This window comes from Hyperoodon ampullatus (assembly GCF_949752795.1).
Source record: "Hyperoodon ampullatus genome assembly, chromosome: 19".
Classification (NCBI taxonomy): Eukaryota; Metazoa; Chordata; class Mammalia; order Artiodactyla; family Ziphiidae; genus Hyperoodon; species Hyperoodon ampullatus.
In genome coordinates, this window is record NC_136932.1 from 45945323 (window position 1) to 45961600 (window position 16278).

General features: G+C 58.7%; 2 protein-coding genes across 3 annotated transcripts; both read right to left on the reverse strand.

The window, feature by feature from the left end:
• Window positions 1-462: 462 nt before the first annotated feature.
• On the reverse strand, window positions 463-6350 carry TRAF4 (TNF receptor associated factor 4; the record flags this gene model as incomplete). Its single annotated transcript, XM_079725362.1, has 7 exons — window positions 463-1494; window positions 1754-1909; window positions 1996-2157; window positions 2247-2408; window positions 2485-2589; window positions 3170-3221; window positions 6208-6350. 7 exons carry the CDS (start codon window positions 6348-6350, stop codon window positions 862-864), a joined length of 1413 nt encoding a protein of 470 aa, XP_079581488.1. The 3' UTR covers window positions 463-861.
• A 1266-nt stretch (window positions 6351-7616) lies between these two features.
• NEK8 (NIMA related kinase 8) lies at window positions 7617-15541 on the reverse strand (the record flags this gene model as incomplete). 2 transcript variants are annotated; one of them, XM_079725461.1, is made up of 15 exons in its annotated part: window positions 7617-7781; window positions 8166-8324; window positions 8508-8666; window positions 8771-8934; window positions 9182-9332; window positions 9978-10095; window positions 10424-10500; window positions 10907-11057; window positions 11158-11339; window positions 11635-11714; window positions 11870-12078; window positions 12574-12705; window positions 12944-13176; window positions 13416-13621; window positions 15495-15541. In XM_079725461.1, 15 exons carry the CDS (start codon window positions 15539-15541, stop codon window positions 7753-7755), a joined length of 2097 nt encoding a protein of 698 aa, XP_079581587.1. In that variant the 3' UTR covers window positions 7617-7752. The 2 variants fall into 2 exon arrangements, with proteins under 2 accessions (XP_079581587.1, XP_079581588.1); XM_079725462.1 differs by having other exon boundaries at window positions 11635-11669; window positions 11840-12078.
• Window positions 15542-16278: the final 737 nt, after the last annotated feature.

Sequence of the window (16278 nt, forward strand, 5' to 3'; positions counted from 1 at the left end):
AATGCATATAAAGTGCTTACCAGTGCCTGCCACATCAAAAGTACTCAATAAATGGTAGCTATTATCATTAGACCAAGAAAGACCTGCCTAGAGCACAGGCACTATTCCTTGGTGGGGTATCGATCAGAGACTCTAAACCTTATAAAACGTCCAGAGCCTGCACCTCCCTCCTCTAACCACTAGAGGGCAGCAGCAGGCAACTGTCCGCCACACAAAGCCTAGTGCAGTCCCTCTGTCTTCCACCAGAGGGCGATGCAGCAGGGCAGCTGGATCCTGGGGCCAGAGCAGTTGCAGTCCCTGACTGGTCCCTTGACTTCACAATTGGGCCCTGAGCAACCCAGATGAGTCAGGCTGGAACCAAGATAATAAATACAAGTCAGGATTTATTAAAAATCAGGGCTCCCCTGCTGTGCCCTCCTGGCACTAAGTAAATAAATAACCAGAGGGGACACAGCTGGGGAGAGGAGACATCAGATCTCAAGACAGATTCTTTAACTACCCCTCAGTTTCCCAACTCCCCCTCCCCCCCCTATGGCTCTTGGGACATAGCACCAGCAGGCACCTCAGTCCCTGGAAGAGTGTGGCCGGCACCAAGGCATGTCTGCCCTGATCCTAGGCAACAGGCCCCGGGATCGCTTGTTTCCAAGCCCTTGATGACCCTAAGACCTGCTCTTCCCAGAGGCCAGGGCTGAAGCACCAAAAGGAGGCACCTGAGGGTGGTAGGGAAGGAGGGAGGGGGAACAGGGTAACAGAACCTAGGCAGCGGAGGCAGCTGTAAGGGGGTCCGGCCCCCTCTCCAGGCTCAGCCTGCCTGATGGAGGTCATTTCCCACCCCCCTTTTTCCTATAGCTGGGTCTGCTCTCAGCTGAGGATCTTTCGGGGCAATTCAACAGAGGCACGGATGAAGACTGCATCATCCCGCACATAGTTTCGCTTGCGGATATCCTGGTGGGAGATGAACTTGGGGTAACCAAAGCCCAGAGAACTCTCATCCAGGGAGCCCCGCCAAGTGCCTGGTTTTTGGAAATTCTTCCAGTTTGGGTCAGGGTGAAAGGTCTCAGTGACATGCTGTGGCTTAGCCAGCCCAGGGTCGCTCTGATCCAGCAGGGAGAAGGTGACGCGGCGGGCAAAGGGCCACTCAAGGAGATTGTCAAAGGCACCTGGCAGCACGCGAATGTAGAGCGAGAGATGTGTACCCTCACCACTGCCGTTGCCATTGAGGAATGCAGACACCTGCAGCTTGTAGCCATACTTATGCGTGTAGAAGGCGGGGCTGAAGCACTCGAGGTTGGGCTTGGCTTTGGCCTCCTGTAGCCTTCGCCCGTAACTGCCAATCTTCCAGATGAGCACGCCGTCGCTGCCCACGGAGAGCTCCTCCAGCTCTCTTCGCAGCTCCTGCAGCTCTTGCCGTTGCCGGCCCACCAGGGCGCACATCATGGCCAGATGTGGCTTCACGCTCTCCTCCACGTGCCGTGCCATTGCCAGCTTAGGGCACTGTTGGCAAAGCCCCAGGCCATGGGGGAAGAGAGGGGAGTTAGTTGGGGCAAGTTCAGGGGAGGGGGAGGAGCAGGTACAGGGCAGTGGGCACCCAGCTCTGAATGAGGAAGGCAGAGGGCTCTAGGAGGAGGCTGGAGCTGGCCAGCACGGGGAGGGCTGAGGCTTCAGAGCAGCACAGCAGGGACCACTACGGGCCTATGTCTGAGGTTTCAAGGACCAAGAAGAGAGCTGACAGGAAGGAAGAGAGGCATCTCACCCTGTGCTTGCAGCCGGAGTCTTTGAATGGGCACAGCACCAGGGCAGTGCTACAGCTGTCCTTGAGGTGGCCCGGCAGATCCTCCCGGGCCATGGTGCCCACGCCACACTGGTTGGGGCACGGCACAGGCAGCCTCGGGCACTGGTACTGGTGGCTCTAGGGCCACAGAAGCAGAGAGAAGCAGTCAGTAGCCTGACTCCCTGCTACCTGCCCCGCGGCCCACAGCTCAGGAAGGGCCTCACCTGGATGGTGTCAAAGACAAACTCCTTGGTGCAGTAAGTGCAAGGCTGGGTGCGCTTGGGGCACTCAGAGGTGGCATGCTGGGCCAGGAGCCGCCGCATCATGCGGGCACCGCACTTGTTCTCACAGTACACACTCTCTTGCGGGCACACACCTTCGTGGCTCTGTGGAAACGCCAGAGGGGCTGAGTTAAGGGATCCCTGGGCCACCAGGTGCCCCACTCTCCCTCTACCCTCAGCCAGGCCCCACCCACCTCAAAGGCCTCCCCGCTGAAGTCACAGCCACAGAACTCGCACTTGAGTCGCCGCTTGGGGCAGTCGTGCTGCAGGTGCGCGGGCAGATCCCGGCGGCTCAGCTTGGCGGGGCAGCGGTTGGGGCAGGGGACTACATTGAAGCTGCAGGTATTCAGGTGGCCCTGGTGGGAGGGGCCACAGTTAGTGCCTGCCCAGGCAGGGGCAGTCCCCCCACCCGGGGCCCCTTCAGAGCCTCACCTGTAGGTGACGAAGTGGCCCACTCCAGCGGCAGCCCTCCTCACTGTGGATGCAGCGGATGGGCAGGCCCAGTACCTGCACCTCCAGCTCTGGGTCTGGGTAGATCTGGGGGCAAGGAGGCGGGGAACTGGTCAGGGTCAGAGCCTGCTACGGTCCCCAGTTCCCACCTCCTCCACCCCAGACAGCTTAGCTCTCTACCTTAGAGCCAGTACCAGCCCCTCGGTGTAAATTCTCCTCTGTGCCCAGGGATAAAGAGTGCAGCAGGTGGTCTCTGCTCTAACACTAGATTCCAGGCTCCCCAACACGCTGGCCCAGGACGTTCCCTTCGGAGTGGCAGCCAATCAGCCTGCTCAGCCCCAGGCAGCCTCCACACCCTTTGCTTCCTTCCTCCTGGTACAGGGGCCCTGGCCTTCAGCCACAGGACTGGCCAGCCACCCAAACGGGAGGGGACACTTCTGGTGGGCACAGAGCGGTTCCGTACACCCCCACAGGCTGGGCATTGTGCCTGCCCTCCAGGGCAGACTCGGGCCTCATCTGCGAACTGGCCTGGTGGGAGGGAACAGGCCACGTTCGTAGGGGTGCATGATTCCGCAGCACCGGGTTGACACTGGCCCCGAGCCCACTGGCTGCAGCAGCTCCAGCCTCCACCGAGGGCAAGAGCCTGTACCTGGCACGGTGGACTCACCTTGGCATAGTCCAGAGGAAGTTGATCCTCAGGGCACTTGAAGACTCCTTCACTGTGAAGGGGGAGGGGACAGGGTCAAGGCGCCACACTATGGGAAGAGAGATCCCTGGGCCCCACCCCCTCAAGCAGGGTCGCCTCCTTCCCTCACCAGACCGGTTCCCAGGCTCCCAGGCAGCCCTACTGGAGAGGGCAAGTAGAGGCCTGAGGGTACCCACTTCTACAGGACCCCCAAAGATCCCAGCTCCTGTCCCGGGGAGGGTGGATTTGGGTCCAGTGGAGGCAGAGGCAGCTGCTTCAGACAGCATTTGGCCAACAGGTGGCAGCTGGCACCCCTCCCCCAGGATGGCAGCTGGACGGCGAAAGGAACAGGCTGCCCAGCCACCCAGTCCCCCAGGTTACTTTTCATTGGCTGGGCTGAAAGCTGTTGGGGGAAGGTGAACACGGATGGGCTGAGGTTAACAGCCAGGGCTGCCCAGCCCCTGTGAGGGTGCCCAGCCAAGAACCCAGGGCAAAGGTCAGCTTGGGGCCACCTTACCCCAACTCTCCCCTCCTCCTATGTGGGTGTGTCTTCTAAAGCAAAGAGGAGGAAAGGCTCGCTCCAAGGTACTGTGTTTACACTCCCACCCAGTTCTCACAAGCTGCCTGAGAAGGGGCTCAGTGCCTCATTTTGCAGATGGAAGAACTGAGGCTCACGAGTGAACTGGATACGTCTGTCTGATTCCACAGCTCGGATAGTTTCTACTACGCTGTACACAGAAGAGAGGCTAGTCCAAGAAAAACTGTCCAGGCAACCACAGCCAAGACTCTGGTCACTGCACAGCAGGCATCTGAAGCCTGCTGACCCTGTCCGCTGCGCTCCCTCTCCTCCACCAATCCCACACCAGGCTGTTAGCACTCAAGGAACCTGTGGCATGCCTCCTTCTGCCAACATGGCCTTGCTGACCCTAGCCAGGACCAGCCACGCATGCCTGGCACGGCCTAGGCACGGCAAGGGCTCACCCAGCAGGACTGAAGACCCTCAGGCATGGCATTTCTGGCAAGTCTGAGTCAGGTAGGTGGGAGGCAGGCAAGGATGAAGGCGGAAGCAGAGGCTACACGGCAGCCCTGTCCATGATGGCACTTCGCAGGACGTGGGCAGTCCATAGCCCAGGTGCTCTAAGGATTTCTAGCACCCACCTCCTCCCCGTGACCCCACGACGACTACTGGGCATGCTGCCAACGCCAAGAATAATACATGCCCCGGCACTGAGGAGGTATGCCCGGGCCCACAGGGTAACCAGGCTTCCTGGACCCACCTGAGCACAGCGCTGGCAGAAGGGAAAGAGGGGTGGGCCGTGGGGGAGGGGGTCTGCTTGGCTGCTTCAGGAATGTGCTGACTTAGTGGTTTTGGAGTCCGGGAGGGGGCTGAGGCAAGTCCCCAGGCTTCAGGCGGAAGATTAGCCTGGGCAGCTTGGGGCCCAGCCAGGACAAAGGTTCCCCCAGTGCTACGGACACCCTAGCTGCTAGGGTGGGAGGCGCAGGGCCTGTCCCACCATCCCTTTCCTCCCGGGCCTCAGCATCAGAGTTCAGGCGCCAGCCGAGGTGGGGAGGGAGGCAAGGGCAGAGACGGCTCCAGGCCGTGCAGTGGAGGCCCAGGCCCAGGGGAGAAGACAGGATGGGGGGAAGGGGCTGTGGGAGAGGAAGAGGGGATTTCCGGGAGGGGGAGGGGAGAAGCAGCAGAGAGGGACGGAAGAGGGAAACAAGCCTGGCAGCCCCCTCCCCCGTTCCTTCCCCGAGGCAGTCAGGGTGGGCCAGCTGAGGAGGGGGGAGGCTCAGCTGGCCTCATCTGGAAGCCAGAGGGCCGGGGAAGAGCACGGGAGAAGACAATGGGGCTGTGTGTAGGTAGGGGAGTGTGTGTACACTGAAGGGAGGAGGGAGGCGGGTGAGGGAGAAGGAGGAGCGGGCAGCACAGCAGCTTGTGCAGGAGCATATGTGAGGGCAGGACCGGCCCAGGCTGCGGGGAACCGAAAACAAAGGGCCTGCTGAGATTTCCGCCGGGCAAGGGGCTGCGGAGGACGGAGGGACGGAATCCCGGAGGCGCTCTCCCGGCCTGCGCCCCACGAACCCTCAGCAAACAGCCTCCTGACACAGGGCACTGGCTGACCCAGCCTTCCCCGGCGCTCTTGGCCCACGACCTCCCCACGACACGGGGCTCCCTCTTCTTGCCTCCCCACACCCCGGACTGAGCAGGTCCCAGCGTGGACAGGAGACTCAGGACACCGCAGGGCGCCCAGAACTCGACGAGTGCCCAAGAGCCCACGGAAGACCTGGGTCGGGAGAGGGCAGGGGGCGTTCAGTCACACCCAGGGTGCGACCCCCTCCCCCTCACGACTTCTAGACCACTCGCGGTACTCAGGACCCCCAGGGGCAAGGAGGGACACCCAACGGGTTCCTGTTTCAGAGGAGATCGGGAGCGTCGCAGTCCTCCCTCTATCGTGCGACCACAGGCAAGCCGGGCTTACACCCCAGTTAAGCCTTTAGGTAATTGTGCGACCGTGGGCAAGTCACAGCCTTTCTTTGAATTTCCATCTCGTTTCCTCATCTGTGAAATGGGAGAACAATAGCTGCCGTTCTCGGAACACCCAAAGAATCAGAAAAGCTTAGATGGGTGAAAGCTCGGAGGCTTAAGGTGTTGCGCGGGGCACAGGGTTTTGTCCTCCTCTTCCCAGGATTCAAAGTTCAAGGGTGAGGCCGTTCTGGCTCTCAGGTGAGGGGGAAGGGCCGGCCACGGATCAGGAAGGGCGTCCTTTCCCACTCCACCCTGCGGGAAGGCACGGAATTCTTCCCACCTGGCGCGTGGCACGCGGGACCCTACGGATCAGTGCGTGGGGTCCTCCCTCGGGGCCTGACGTCACTGCCGCCCTGTGACGTCACGGTGGGCGCCCCTGAGGTCACGGGGCCGCGGCGCAGACAAAGGCCCGGCATGCCTCCGGCCTGGGTCCTCCCCCAGCTGCGTCTCCCACCCCCACTGGCCGTCCCCCGCTCCCGCCGGGCCGCACCTGAGGAACTCCTGCAGGCAGGTGTCGCAGAAGCGGTGGCCGCAGGTAGAAACCTGCACGGGCTCGCGCATGGGCTTCCCGCACAGCGGACACAGCAGCCGCCGCTTGGGCTTCTCCAAGAACTTGTAGTCAAAGCCGGGCATGGCGGGCGGGCACGGGCAAGCGGGGCCGGGTTCGCGGCGGCCCCACAGCCCGCGCCTCACTCCAGCCGCGCTCCCGGCTGCGGGCGGCGCCGACTGGCAGCCGCGGCCTGCGCCCAGCCCTTGAGCTCGCCCGCCGGAAGAGGGGGCGGGGCCGTGCACGCGCGGTCCTAGTGCCCGCCCCACCGGGCTCCCCACCCACCCGGCCGTCCGGCAGCTTCGGGGTCGGCACTCAGACAGACTCTCCCCCTCCAGGAAGCAGGGTCTCCTCTTTATGCTCGGGAACAGAGATCGAGGCCCCGCTACTCCCCAGGGTCGGGGGTGGGGTGGGGGGGAGCTCTGATGCTGGATGGGGCGGAGAGCCTCGGGGGACGGGCCGCGCCACAAAGATTCGCTTCTCCGGAGTCAACAGCTCGGCCTCGCGGGCCACGTGTCGCCCCGGGGCCCGGGGCTCCAGCTTGCAGGTGCTAGGCAGCTGAAGCTTGGCAACCAGATCCGGGGAGCCCAGCTGGGCGGGGAGGCCGGGCTGGGAACTGGGCCAGAGGAACCTCGGCCCGGGCCTCAGGCTGCGCCCACATTCCTCTCTCCACCGCGGCCCTGCAGCCCAGATGGAGCCCAGCCCGGCCCTGGGGTGGCCGCCACCCCTAGCCCTCAAGAGACCACACTCTAGGCAGGCAGCTGATTTTTTATTGGCGCTACTTCGCAGTCATCTGGGAAACTAGTCTGGTCCAGCCAGCTAGCCTTTCTCCCAACGTGCTTTGGGGGAATGGCATGGGGTGAAGGGCAAGTTTCCGCAGGGCTGTCCTCTACAGCATACCGCCGCCCATGCACTCCCCCCGGGGAAGGGAGGCACTCAGATTGTGTAAACCCGTGCCTCAGGATATAGGAGTGGGGGCGGGTGGTAGCACTCCTGGGACCTCCCTGCCCCAGGCAATGCAGGGGCTAGGCCTCTGGAATGGCCAGAACAGGCAGGCCCCAGCTTGCCTTACTCCAAAGCACTGAGCTGCGCTCCCAGTAGACACCAGCGACTTATTTTCTAACTGGGCTGGGGGAAGGGGCAGCGTCTAGGTGGAGCCACAGCTACCTCCAGCCTTTTTCTGCAGAGGCTCTGGAGACCTCCCTGCATCCGAAAGTTACATCTGGTCTCCAACTCTAGCCAGGCTGAACCCTGGGGACGTTGACTAAAGATAAGAAGGGGTGGGGAGGGGAAAGAGGGATGTTGGGGGAATAGGGTGGGTTGAGTTTTACATATCCAGGGCCAAAGGCAGAGCAGGGGCTTTACTGGTTCTTATACCCCATTGATGATACAATCCAGGGGGCTGGTCATGCCTGAGGCACCTGCACTTTTCAAGAACATTTACAGGAGAAGCAGTATCAGGGTCATCCAGAGTTGTATCCAGGTGCCTCAAGGGGGGACTGGCTCGTCTGTGACCGCTGGAGAGCACAAAAGAGAAATCCCTGCAGCCTCCCAGAGGGCAATGCCTCCCGCAAGCCTCAGCTACTTCCACTCTCACTCCCACACTGGGCCCTGGACTCTGCCAGGCCAGAAATAGAGGTTCAAACTAAACTGGACTTGAGGGTTGGAGGAGAAAGAACGCATTTGGGCCCTGGGGAGGAGCGGAGGCAGCCCTTCAGGCACAAGAAGCACCTACCCTTGCCCACCCCAGGAGCTCACTTTTGCCCAGCAGCTTCTGCTTTCATTTATCTGGGGGCTGAAAATGCTTTTAATAATTTGGGCTGTGACCACCGGGGATGGGAATGTGGGCAGGGGCCAGCTGGGTTAACCCTTGTGTGGGTGAGGGTGAAGTCATAACTCACGGCGGATAGCCAGGAGAGTGTTTCCATGGCAACAGGACACAGAAGTTACTGTGTAGGGGTGTGTCTCATCCAGCTGCACTGGCCTAGGGAGTCCAGCATCCTCATCCCTCCTTCCCAGTCGACCTCGGGCCCCTTTGCCCCAAGAGTACACTTCACTTTCTGCCAAAGAGAATCCCAAGGAGAGAAATAGGAGAAAGACATACCTTAGCAAGCAGCTAGCTTCCTAGATTGCCATATTGGCCCCAACATGGGGTCGCTGAGTTCAGTAGCCCTGAGCACAACCCCCCATTGCCCCTGGGTCTGCCCACACCCCTACCTGCCCCCATAGTGCCCACTAATCACCTGCCCCAATGGCCACAGTGAAGGCATCCCCACAGGCCACCATTGCTATCTTGATTCCCTGGAGGCCCTGGACTTGACAAGGTACCCGGCTGACCCGGCGAGAGACGGTACCCAACTGCCCATGCTGATTGCTGCCGAATGTATAGCAGTCACCAGAGGCTGTAGGGGAGGAGAGAGGAAAGGAAGGAAAGGGTGCCTCAGCAGAGGGCCCAGGGAAGCCAGGGGCGTCCACCTTTGGCCTCCTGTGCCCAGGCCCTACTTACCAGTTACAGCAGCTGAATGAGCAGTGCCCAGGTCCACGCCCAGCAGGGGCTCCCGGTCCAGGGGTGCAGAACCTAGTGGTGTGAAGCTCAGGGCCTCCTCCACTTGCTGGTGTGGGGCAGGCTCCTCCCCTAGGGAGAGGTGATCCAGGCCCAGCTTGTTGAACCTGAGGGCAGAGCCAAAAGCCAAGTCCAGCTGACACCGTTTATATAGACTGTCCTCCCCCCACCTATCTGGGCAGGAGCTGGTGCACCAGGGGACATGTCTTACACTGGGTTGAACCCACAGAACACTCAAGACCCCCTCAGTTCTAATCCCTGGTGGGAGGTGGGCAATGACAGATGGAGCACTGGCAGCTACGGAGGGTGGGGGAGAGGGCAGGCTAGTCACTGCAGCGCACCTACTTCACGTACCTGTTGCTCCCACAGGCCAGGGCTTGGCCGGGCACAGTGAGGATCATGGAGGAGTCAATGCCACATACAACCCGCTGGGCTTCCTGTCCTGGCGGCATGGGTACCTGCTGGGGGCAGCTGTGGGACTCCCTGGTGCCTAGTCCCAGCCGGCCTGCAAGGAGAAACCGGCACTGGGCTAGTCTGAGCTTTAGGGTTAGTGATACTAGGATAAGGAGGACCCACAGTGCAGCATGAGTGAAGGCTGTTCCTGACTGAAACGCCCATCCTTGGCCCCTCCGTGGGTCAAAGTTCTACTCCTCCTTTAAGGCCCTGCTCAGCTGCCACGTCTGTGTTCGCCAGGTAGAGTCCCTTGCCATTCCTTGTGTTCCCACACCTCTGGACCTTGGGTGAGCCCTGATGCTGTCTGTCCTCTATCATGTTGGAGATGTGTCATCCTTCCCCCATCTAGACTGAGTCCTCCAGGAGGACAGGGACCCCCTATCTAAGTCATCCCTAGTTTCAATGCCCAGCCTGATGCCTGACCCAGCGAGGGGCACAACGTATACTTCTGGATGAATGAAATCTCTCTCATTACATCATGAGCACCCGAAGGAATTGACATCATGTTCATCTTGTCTCAGCACCCAGCACAAGGTGGGCACGTATTGGGTGTGCAGTAAAGGTTTGTCGAGTGAATAAATGAATCAGAGAGAAAAGGAGGAGGAGAAAACAGGCCATAGGGTAGAAGATGGCTATGAAGAGGAACAAATCATGGCTGGGGGGTGGTTCCAGAGGCTAGAACAGAGTGAAATCTTACCACCATCTCCGCGGCCCCAGGCAAATAGTTCCCGCTCAGTGGACAAGGCCAGCACATGAGACGCCCCACAGGCCACCTGCACCATCTCATAGCCCAGCAGGGCCTCCACAATGGTGGGCTAGAGAGAGCGGGAGCAAGGGCAGACTGGGCGAGAGGCCTGGACTAGCCGCCTGGCCTCAGCAGCCTCTGTAGGGATGAAGTTGGAGGCTGCAAATTCTCATGAGGTGGCTGTCTCTTTAACTCCCCCCCACACATACTGCAACCACTGGGGAAGCCTGGTCTTTCTGTACTTCCCCAGATGCTGCCCAGAACAGGTGCAGCCTGGGAGGTACAGGGACCTGTGGCTGCTGGGGATTCCCCTGCCCCCAAGCTGGGTGTCAGCTCTCAAATGTGGGCTGCTTGCCATCTCCCCACTTCCTCCTCCCCAATGTACACTCAAAACCCACCTGGCTGATGTCATTGAGGCTGCCATGGCCTAGGCACCCATTGCTGCCACTGCCAAAGGTCATGATGATGCCTCGGTCTGGGGAGGGGAGCAGTGAGGAAAGGGAAAGGAAAGAGGTTAGGCTGTTTTTCCAGACAGACCAGTGCAACCTTGGATCGGAGGAGCAAGAAAAAGTTAGTTGGAGGCTAGGGCAGGAAGAATTGGATGGGGGGAGAAAAGGACTGGGGTCTTTCTTCCCAAGTGTGTGACTTTGGACAAGTGACAGCCTCTGAGCCTTAGTTTCTACATCTGTCAAATGGGGATGATATAACTGCCTTGCCAGGCCTGCTGTGAAGGTAAAGGAGATCAGGTAAGTAAAGCACTCCCTGGAAGATAAAAGCATTATTAAGTGAGCAGTTAGCAAATGATAGGCAAGGAAGGAAACTGCTCTGGGGGGGTCTTCTTAGAGCTGAGTCCCCACAGGCTAGTCCCCTGACCGGCTCACCAGTCAGGCAGGCCGTGAAGAGGTCCCCACAGGCCACATGCTTGATAGTCACACCCGACTGGCCCTCCAGGAAACGGGAGACGAACTGGGGCTGCTGCTGCTCCACCGCCCCAGGGAGGAGGGGGCCCCCTCCAGCGCCTAGGGGCGGGGCCTGCGAGGGGACAGGGGAGGGCGTGGGCGGGGCCTGAGTGCTCAGCTCCTGAGCCACGCCCCCCTCCATTCGGGCCCCCACCCCCACCCCGCCTGCTCACCTCCCAAAGTATGAGGCGCCCGGAGCGCGTGACGCCAGCCTTCTGCGTGCGCCCCGCTGCCACCTGGACCACCTCTGTGTTGAGCATTGGCAGCCGCAGCGGCACACTGAGCCCGCCACCCCACGTGTACACCGATGACAGCGGCGGCGGAATGGCCGGCCGGGCAGGTCCCCGGGGGACACCTGCGGGGACAACTCATCAGGCCTATTAAATTGGTGGGATGGACTTCCCTGGTGGTCCAGCGGATAAGCCTCCACGCTCCCAATGCAGGGGGGCCAGGTTCGATCCCTGGTCAGGGAACTAGATCCCACATGCATGCCGCAACTAAAAATCCCCACGTGCTGCAACAAAGATCCCCACATACCGCAACCAAGACCCCGCACAGCCTTAATTAATTAATTAATTAATTTTAAAAAATAATAAATTGGTGGGAATGCCATGGTGTCCGTCGGAACCCCTGCGGTCGCCCCGACTTACCTCTGCAACGGCCACTGGTGGTCCTGCCCCCTGTGCTGCCGGGGGCCATGGGTGGCCCGGTGGCCAGGGGCTTCTCTGCCCTGCAGGACAGATGGGGGCTTCAGGCCAAGGACCCTCCTTGGCATCCCCACACCCAGAAATGGTGGACTTGCCGAGAATGCCCCTCTCTGCCCCAGGCCTACTGTGCTCCCACGGGGTGCCCCACTGCTGCCCAGGGCCCCCTCCCTGCACTGGCCTCCGCATGCGGACGCTGCCCAGGTCGGTGTGGAGGTTGAGGAGCGCCCGGATGCAGAGTGGCTGCGCCATGATGTGGCTGAGCGGTGGCCGCTGTGCAGGCTCCAGGCTGAGAAGACTCAGAACCAGCTGGCGCAGCTCAGGGCTGTACCGGTCAGAGATGGGCGCAAAGGTGCCGCTCATGATCTTCAGCACCAGCGCTGGCAGGTTCTGTGAAGGCACCACGTGTGGGGTTGGCCAGAACCTCAGGCCAGGCTCTTAACCTGCAACACCCCCAGCTCCAGGCCCAGCCCCTAGCCTGGTGGGGTGGCCACAGCCCTGCACTCAGAAGCCATCGGTATGGTGAGGGGACTCCCAGGATGATAGGGGAGCCAAACCCTGCTTTCAAGAACCTCTGATAGGGGAGCTGCAGCCATGTCAGCTGGATGCATGTTGGGAAAACTCACGTCTTGCCCTTAGGAGGGTCCCTAATCTGATGGGAGAGCCCTACCCTCAGGAGCCCTCAGTTTAATGGGGGGACCCAAGCCCTACCTTAAGGAACCCATAGTCTTAGGGAAGCCACAGCCCTGGCCTGGGGTAATCCACCAGTCTGATGAGAGAGACATAAGTGAGCCACAAGAGAAGAAACACAGAAGTGGTTGGAGCCAAGGACTTCAGGAGATAGAGGTAGGGATCCCAGTTGTCCCCCTGGGGGGACTTACTCACCGCAGCCTCAAAGGCCCTCTTGAGGCTGGCCAGCTCATACAGAACACAGCCCAGGGCCCAGATGTCACTCTTCTGGTTGTAGGGCTTGCCCTCACACAGTTCAGGGGAAATGTAGCATGGAGTACCCACCACCTGCAGGAGGGAAGCTGATATTACAGCCCCGGGGTGGGAGGACCAAGGCTCTGCCCAAAAGCCCACTTAGAGACAGCTTCTCCCCAAAGTAGGCAAAAGTGCTTCCTCCTGCAGGACCATCCAGCCAGGGACTAAGGGGCCAAGGTCTTGGGGGGGTGGGGCTGGGGACAGGGATGCAAAGTAGACCTTGGCCCTCAAAACCTCCAGCACCCTTGAGGTCCCCTCCATGCCCAGGCACCGTATAGGCCTTGCTCTTGCTGCTAAGGATCTTGGAGATGCCGAAGTCACCAATCTTGACGACCATGCGGTGTTTGTCTAGAAGGATGTTTTGGGTCTTGAGGTCCCGGTGCAGGATGAGGTGGGTGTGCACGTGATGCAGCGCCAGCAGGATCTGCACAAAGAAGTGCAGGATGGTCTCCTCCTCCAGCAGGGAATTACAGCGCTTCTGGATGAACTCAGCCAGGGTGCCACCTGCAGTCGCAAGGAACTAGTCAAGATCCAGGTTTCTCCATGCTTGAGATGTTCCTTTTACGAAACTGAAGACCCAGACAGGGCAAGGGCTTGCCAGTGTCACACAACTGGGGTCAGAACCCTATACCTCTGACCCTCAGCCAAGCCCATTCCAAGGAGGGAAGCTGGCTGATCTGTGCCTGCCTGTCCCAGAGGTGAGAGGCCCTTGGAGCCAGGCCAGTGCAAGGAGGCTGGCCCACCTGGTGCATATTCCATGGCGATCATGAGAGCCTTGTCCTCCAGGAAGTTCTCGTAGTACTCAATGACATTGGGGTGGTTGAGCAGCTTGAGGACCTGGCACTCATTCTGGGCTGCCTGCCTCTCCTCCTTGGTCATCTGTTCCACTGGGATCTGCTTGATGATCACCAGCTTCTGGTCAGCCTTGCGAAGGCACAGATGAACGATCCTGAGGACGTGGAACACAGGAGTGGGTACCCGCTGGGCTTCCAGCCACGTATCAGGCAGGGCAGACCTGCTGACTGGGTGTTCCCTAGGACAAGGGAACTGGCCCCTAGACTAAGAAGTCATCTAAGTTAGTGCACAGAACACTGAGTTTAGGAACAGGGAGAACCGACCACAAGCTGTCTGAGACCTTGGGCAAGTCGTTTAACTTATCTGGGACTCAGTTTCAGCACAGGCACAATGACTGTGCCTAATAAAGTTAGTCTTGGTCTCTGTAAGTCCGCATAGACTCTGGAGTTAACTGCCTGGTTCGAATCCTGGCTCCTCCTCTTACTAGTTATCTGGTCTTAAGTTATGTGACATCAGGATCTGGAAAACAGGATCGATCTCACAAGGTTGTTGAGAGGACCAAATGAGAAAATGCATGTACTGCACTCAGCACAGCGCCTGGCACATCAAAAATACTCAGTGAGTAGGAGCCATTCATTTTATTATTTTCTGCCAATTCTGTAGTCAGTGTTCATAAAAGCAGGGTTTTGTTCTTTCTCCTTCACCGCTATAGCCCCAGTGCATAGCCTAGTGCATACCCCAGCACTTAGTAGGAGCTTAATAAGTATCTGTTGAATGATGGACTATCTAAGTATCAACTGTATATCTCCAGCTCAGACCCCTCCTCTGAGCCTCAGACTTCACATATTCAACTACCTGCTTTGCATCTCTACCTGAATGGCTGGCAAGCATCCTGAATTCTAACAAATACAAAACTCTTGATCCCTGCCCTTGAAACCTTTCCTTCCTCAGTTTCTTCCATCTCAGTAAATGACACCACCATCCCCCAGTTATTAAAGTCCCCCAGTTAGTAAAGTCAGACACCTGAAAATCATGCCAGAATCTTTCCTCTGTCTCACACTAACATCAGTAAATCTTGTTTCTACTACCTACAAAATACTGGGAACCCACCCATTTCTCTGTGTCTTCTGCTATAACCCTTGGCCAAATTATCATTTCTTGCCTAAAATACTGCACTAGACTTCAAATGGTCCCTTTCACTCTTGTCACCCTCAAATCTAAATTCTACACAGCAGCCAGAGTGACATTTTAAAAATGCAAATCATATCAAGACCATTCCTCCGTTTAAACCTCTTTTCCTTTACACTGCAAATAAATTCAACTCCTTTACCTCAGCCTACAAGGCCGTAATTTGGTTCCCGCCCTCTGTGATAATCACATTTTATTCCATTCTTTACCTTGCCCACTACATTCCAACTACATTAGTCTTTTTCTCAGTTCTCTGAATACTCTGAATTCTTTCCCACGTGAGGACCTTAGCATAAGCTCTTTCCTCCGCCTGAGAAGCTCTGCCTTTTTCAGACTACATACTGGTCCTCATTCCTCAAGTCTTGGTTTGAAACTTCACCTCTCAGAGAAATTTTCCCTGATCATCCCAAATGAATACTCCCTGGTGTTGTACTCTATTCTCGCCGTTTGTTAATCACTGCTTTAACAATGTCCTGTTTATTGTATAATTTTCCGATAGTCTGTAAGCTACGAGAGTGAAAGGAGCACGCCTGTTTGGTCTTAACTGTATACCCAGTATCGAATGCCTGACGTGTATAGTTGCTTCTCAACATTTGCTGAATGAATGAGTCAGGATCAAAGAACAAACTCTGCGGGGGGCCGCAAAGGCTGGCCGGGGGCGTGACCTCCTTGGAGGCGGAGTTTCCCAACCAGGACTAGGACAGGAAGCCTGCGCAGGGCTTCCCGGATTAGGCGCTCACGCATCGGGGCGGGGCTAAACGGGTATAGATTTTGCTGTCGGAGTTGGGGCTTGTTTTCCCTCTCCCCGAGCAATTGCCTCCCCCAGAGCCCTGGCTCACCCGAAGGCACCTCTGCCCACCACTCGGATCCGCTCGTACTTCTCCATCTCATTTCTCAGAGTCACATTTCCGGAACCTCCAAACTCAGACACAGCGCGTGCGCGGGCCCGCCCTCTCTAGAACCACGCCCCCTGCACTGCAAGATAGTTGAGGGGCGGAGCTAGTGGAGCTAGGTGTTGGTTCAGCCTCTCGTTTGTCTCCGCTAATTTGCACCGTCCCTGCAGCCCGGATCCTCAGTCGCCCTCCCAGTGTGCAAGGAATGGGGCGATATGCCATTTCTTGGCATGCCCCGCAAAAGCCAGCACCTTACCAGCTGCTTCCTACACACGTGGCCGCATCCGGCCCTCGCAAAGCTTCCTTAGACCGCAGGGGTTCCCCGCGCAGGCCGAGTGAGGGTGGGAAGAAAGGGCCGATCTCTCCCTGCCCCACTCTTTGCCCACTAGTGCGCTGTTTCCGAAGGAGAGGGCAGATTCTCACTGGCACGCAAACGATAAACACTACCAAAACAACCGAGTCAGCGGTCTCGGTCTGTGGGGGCAGGGTGCCGGATTCGTTTCGCGTTTGCCTAGGGAGGGACCGGGGAAACCCCGACCTGTGCAAGTTGATTCACCTCGGGAGGACGTGACGCGGTCTCCGGGCCGTCCCGGCTAGTGAGCGCTGCGCTCGTCAACACCCTCAGCTCCCCAACGCACACATACAACGCTGCCGCTGCCGCAGAGTAATCTGCCTTCAGTTCTCAACTAGAGAGAACCGCCTTGGGGGAAGATGGGAGGGAGTGGACTAC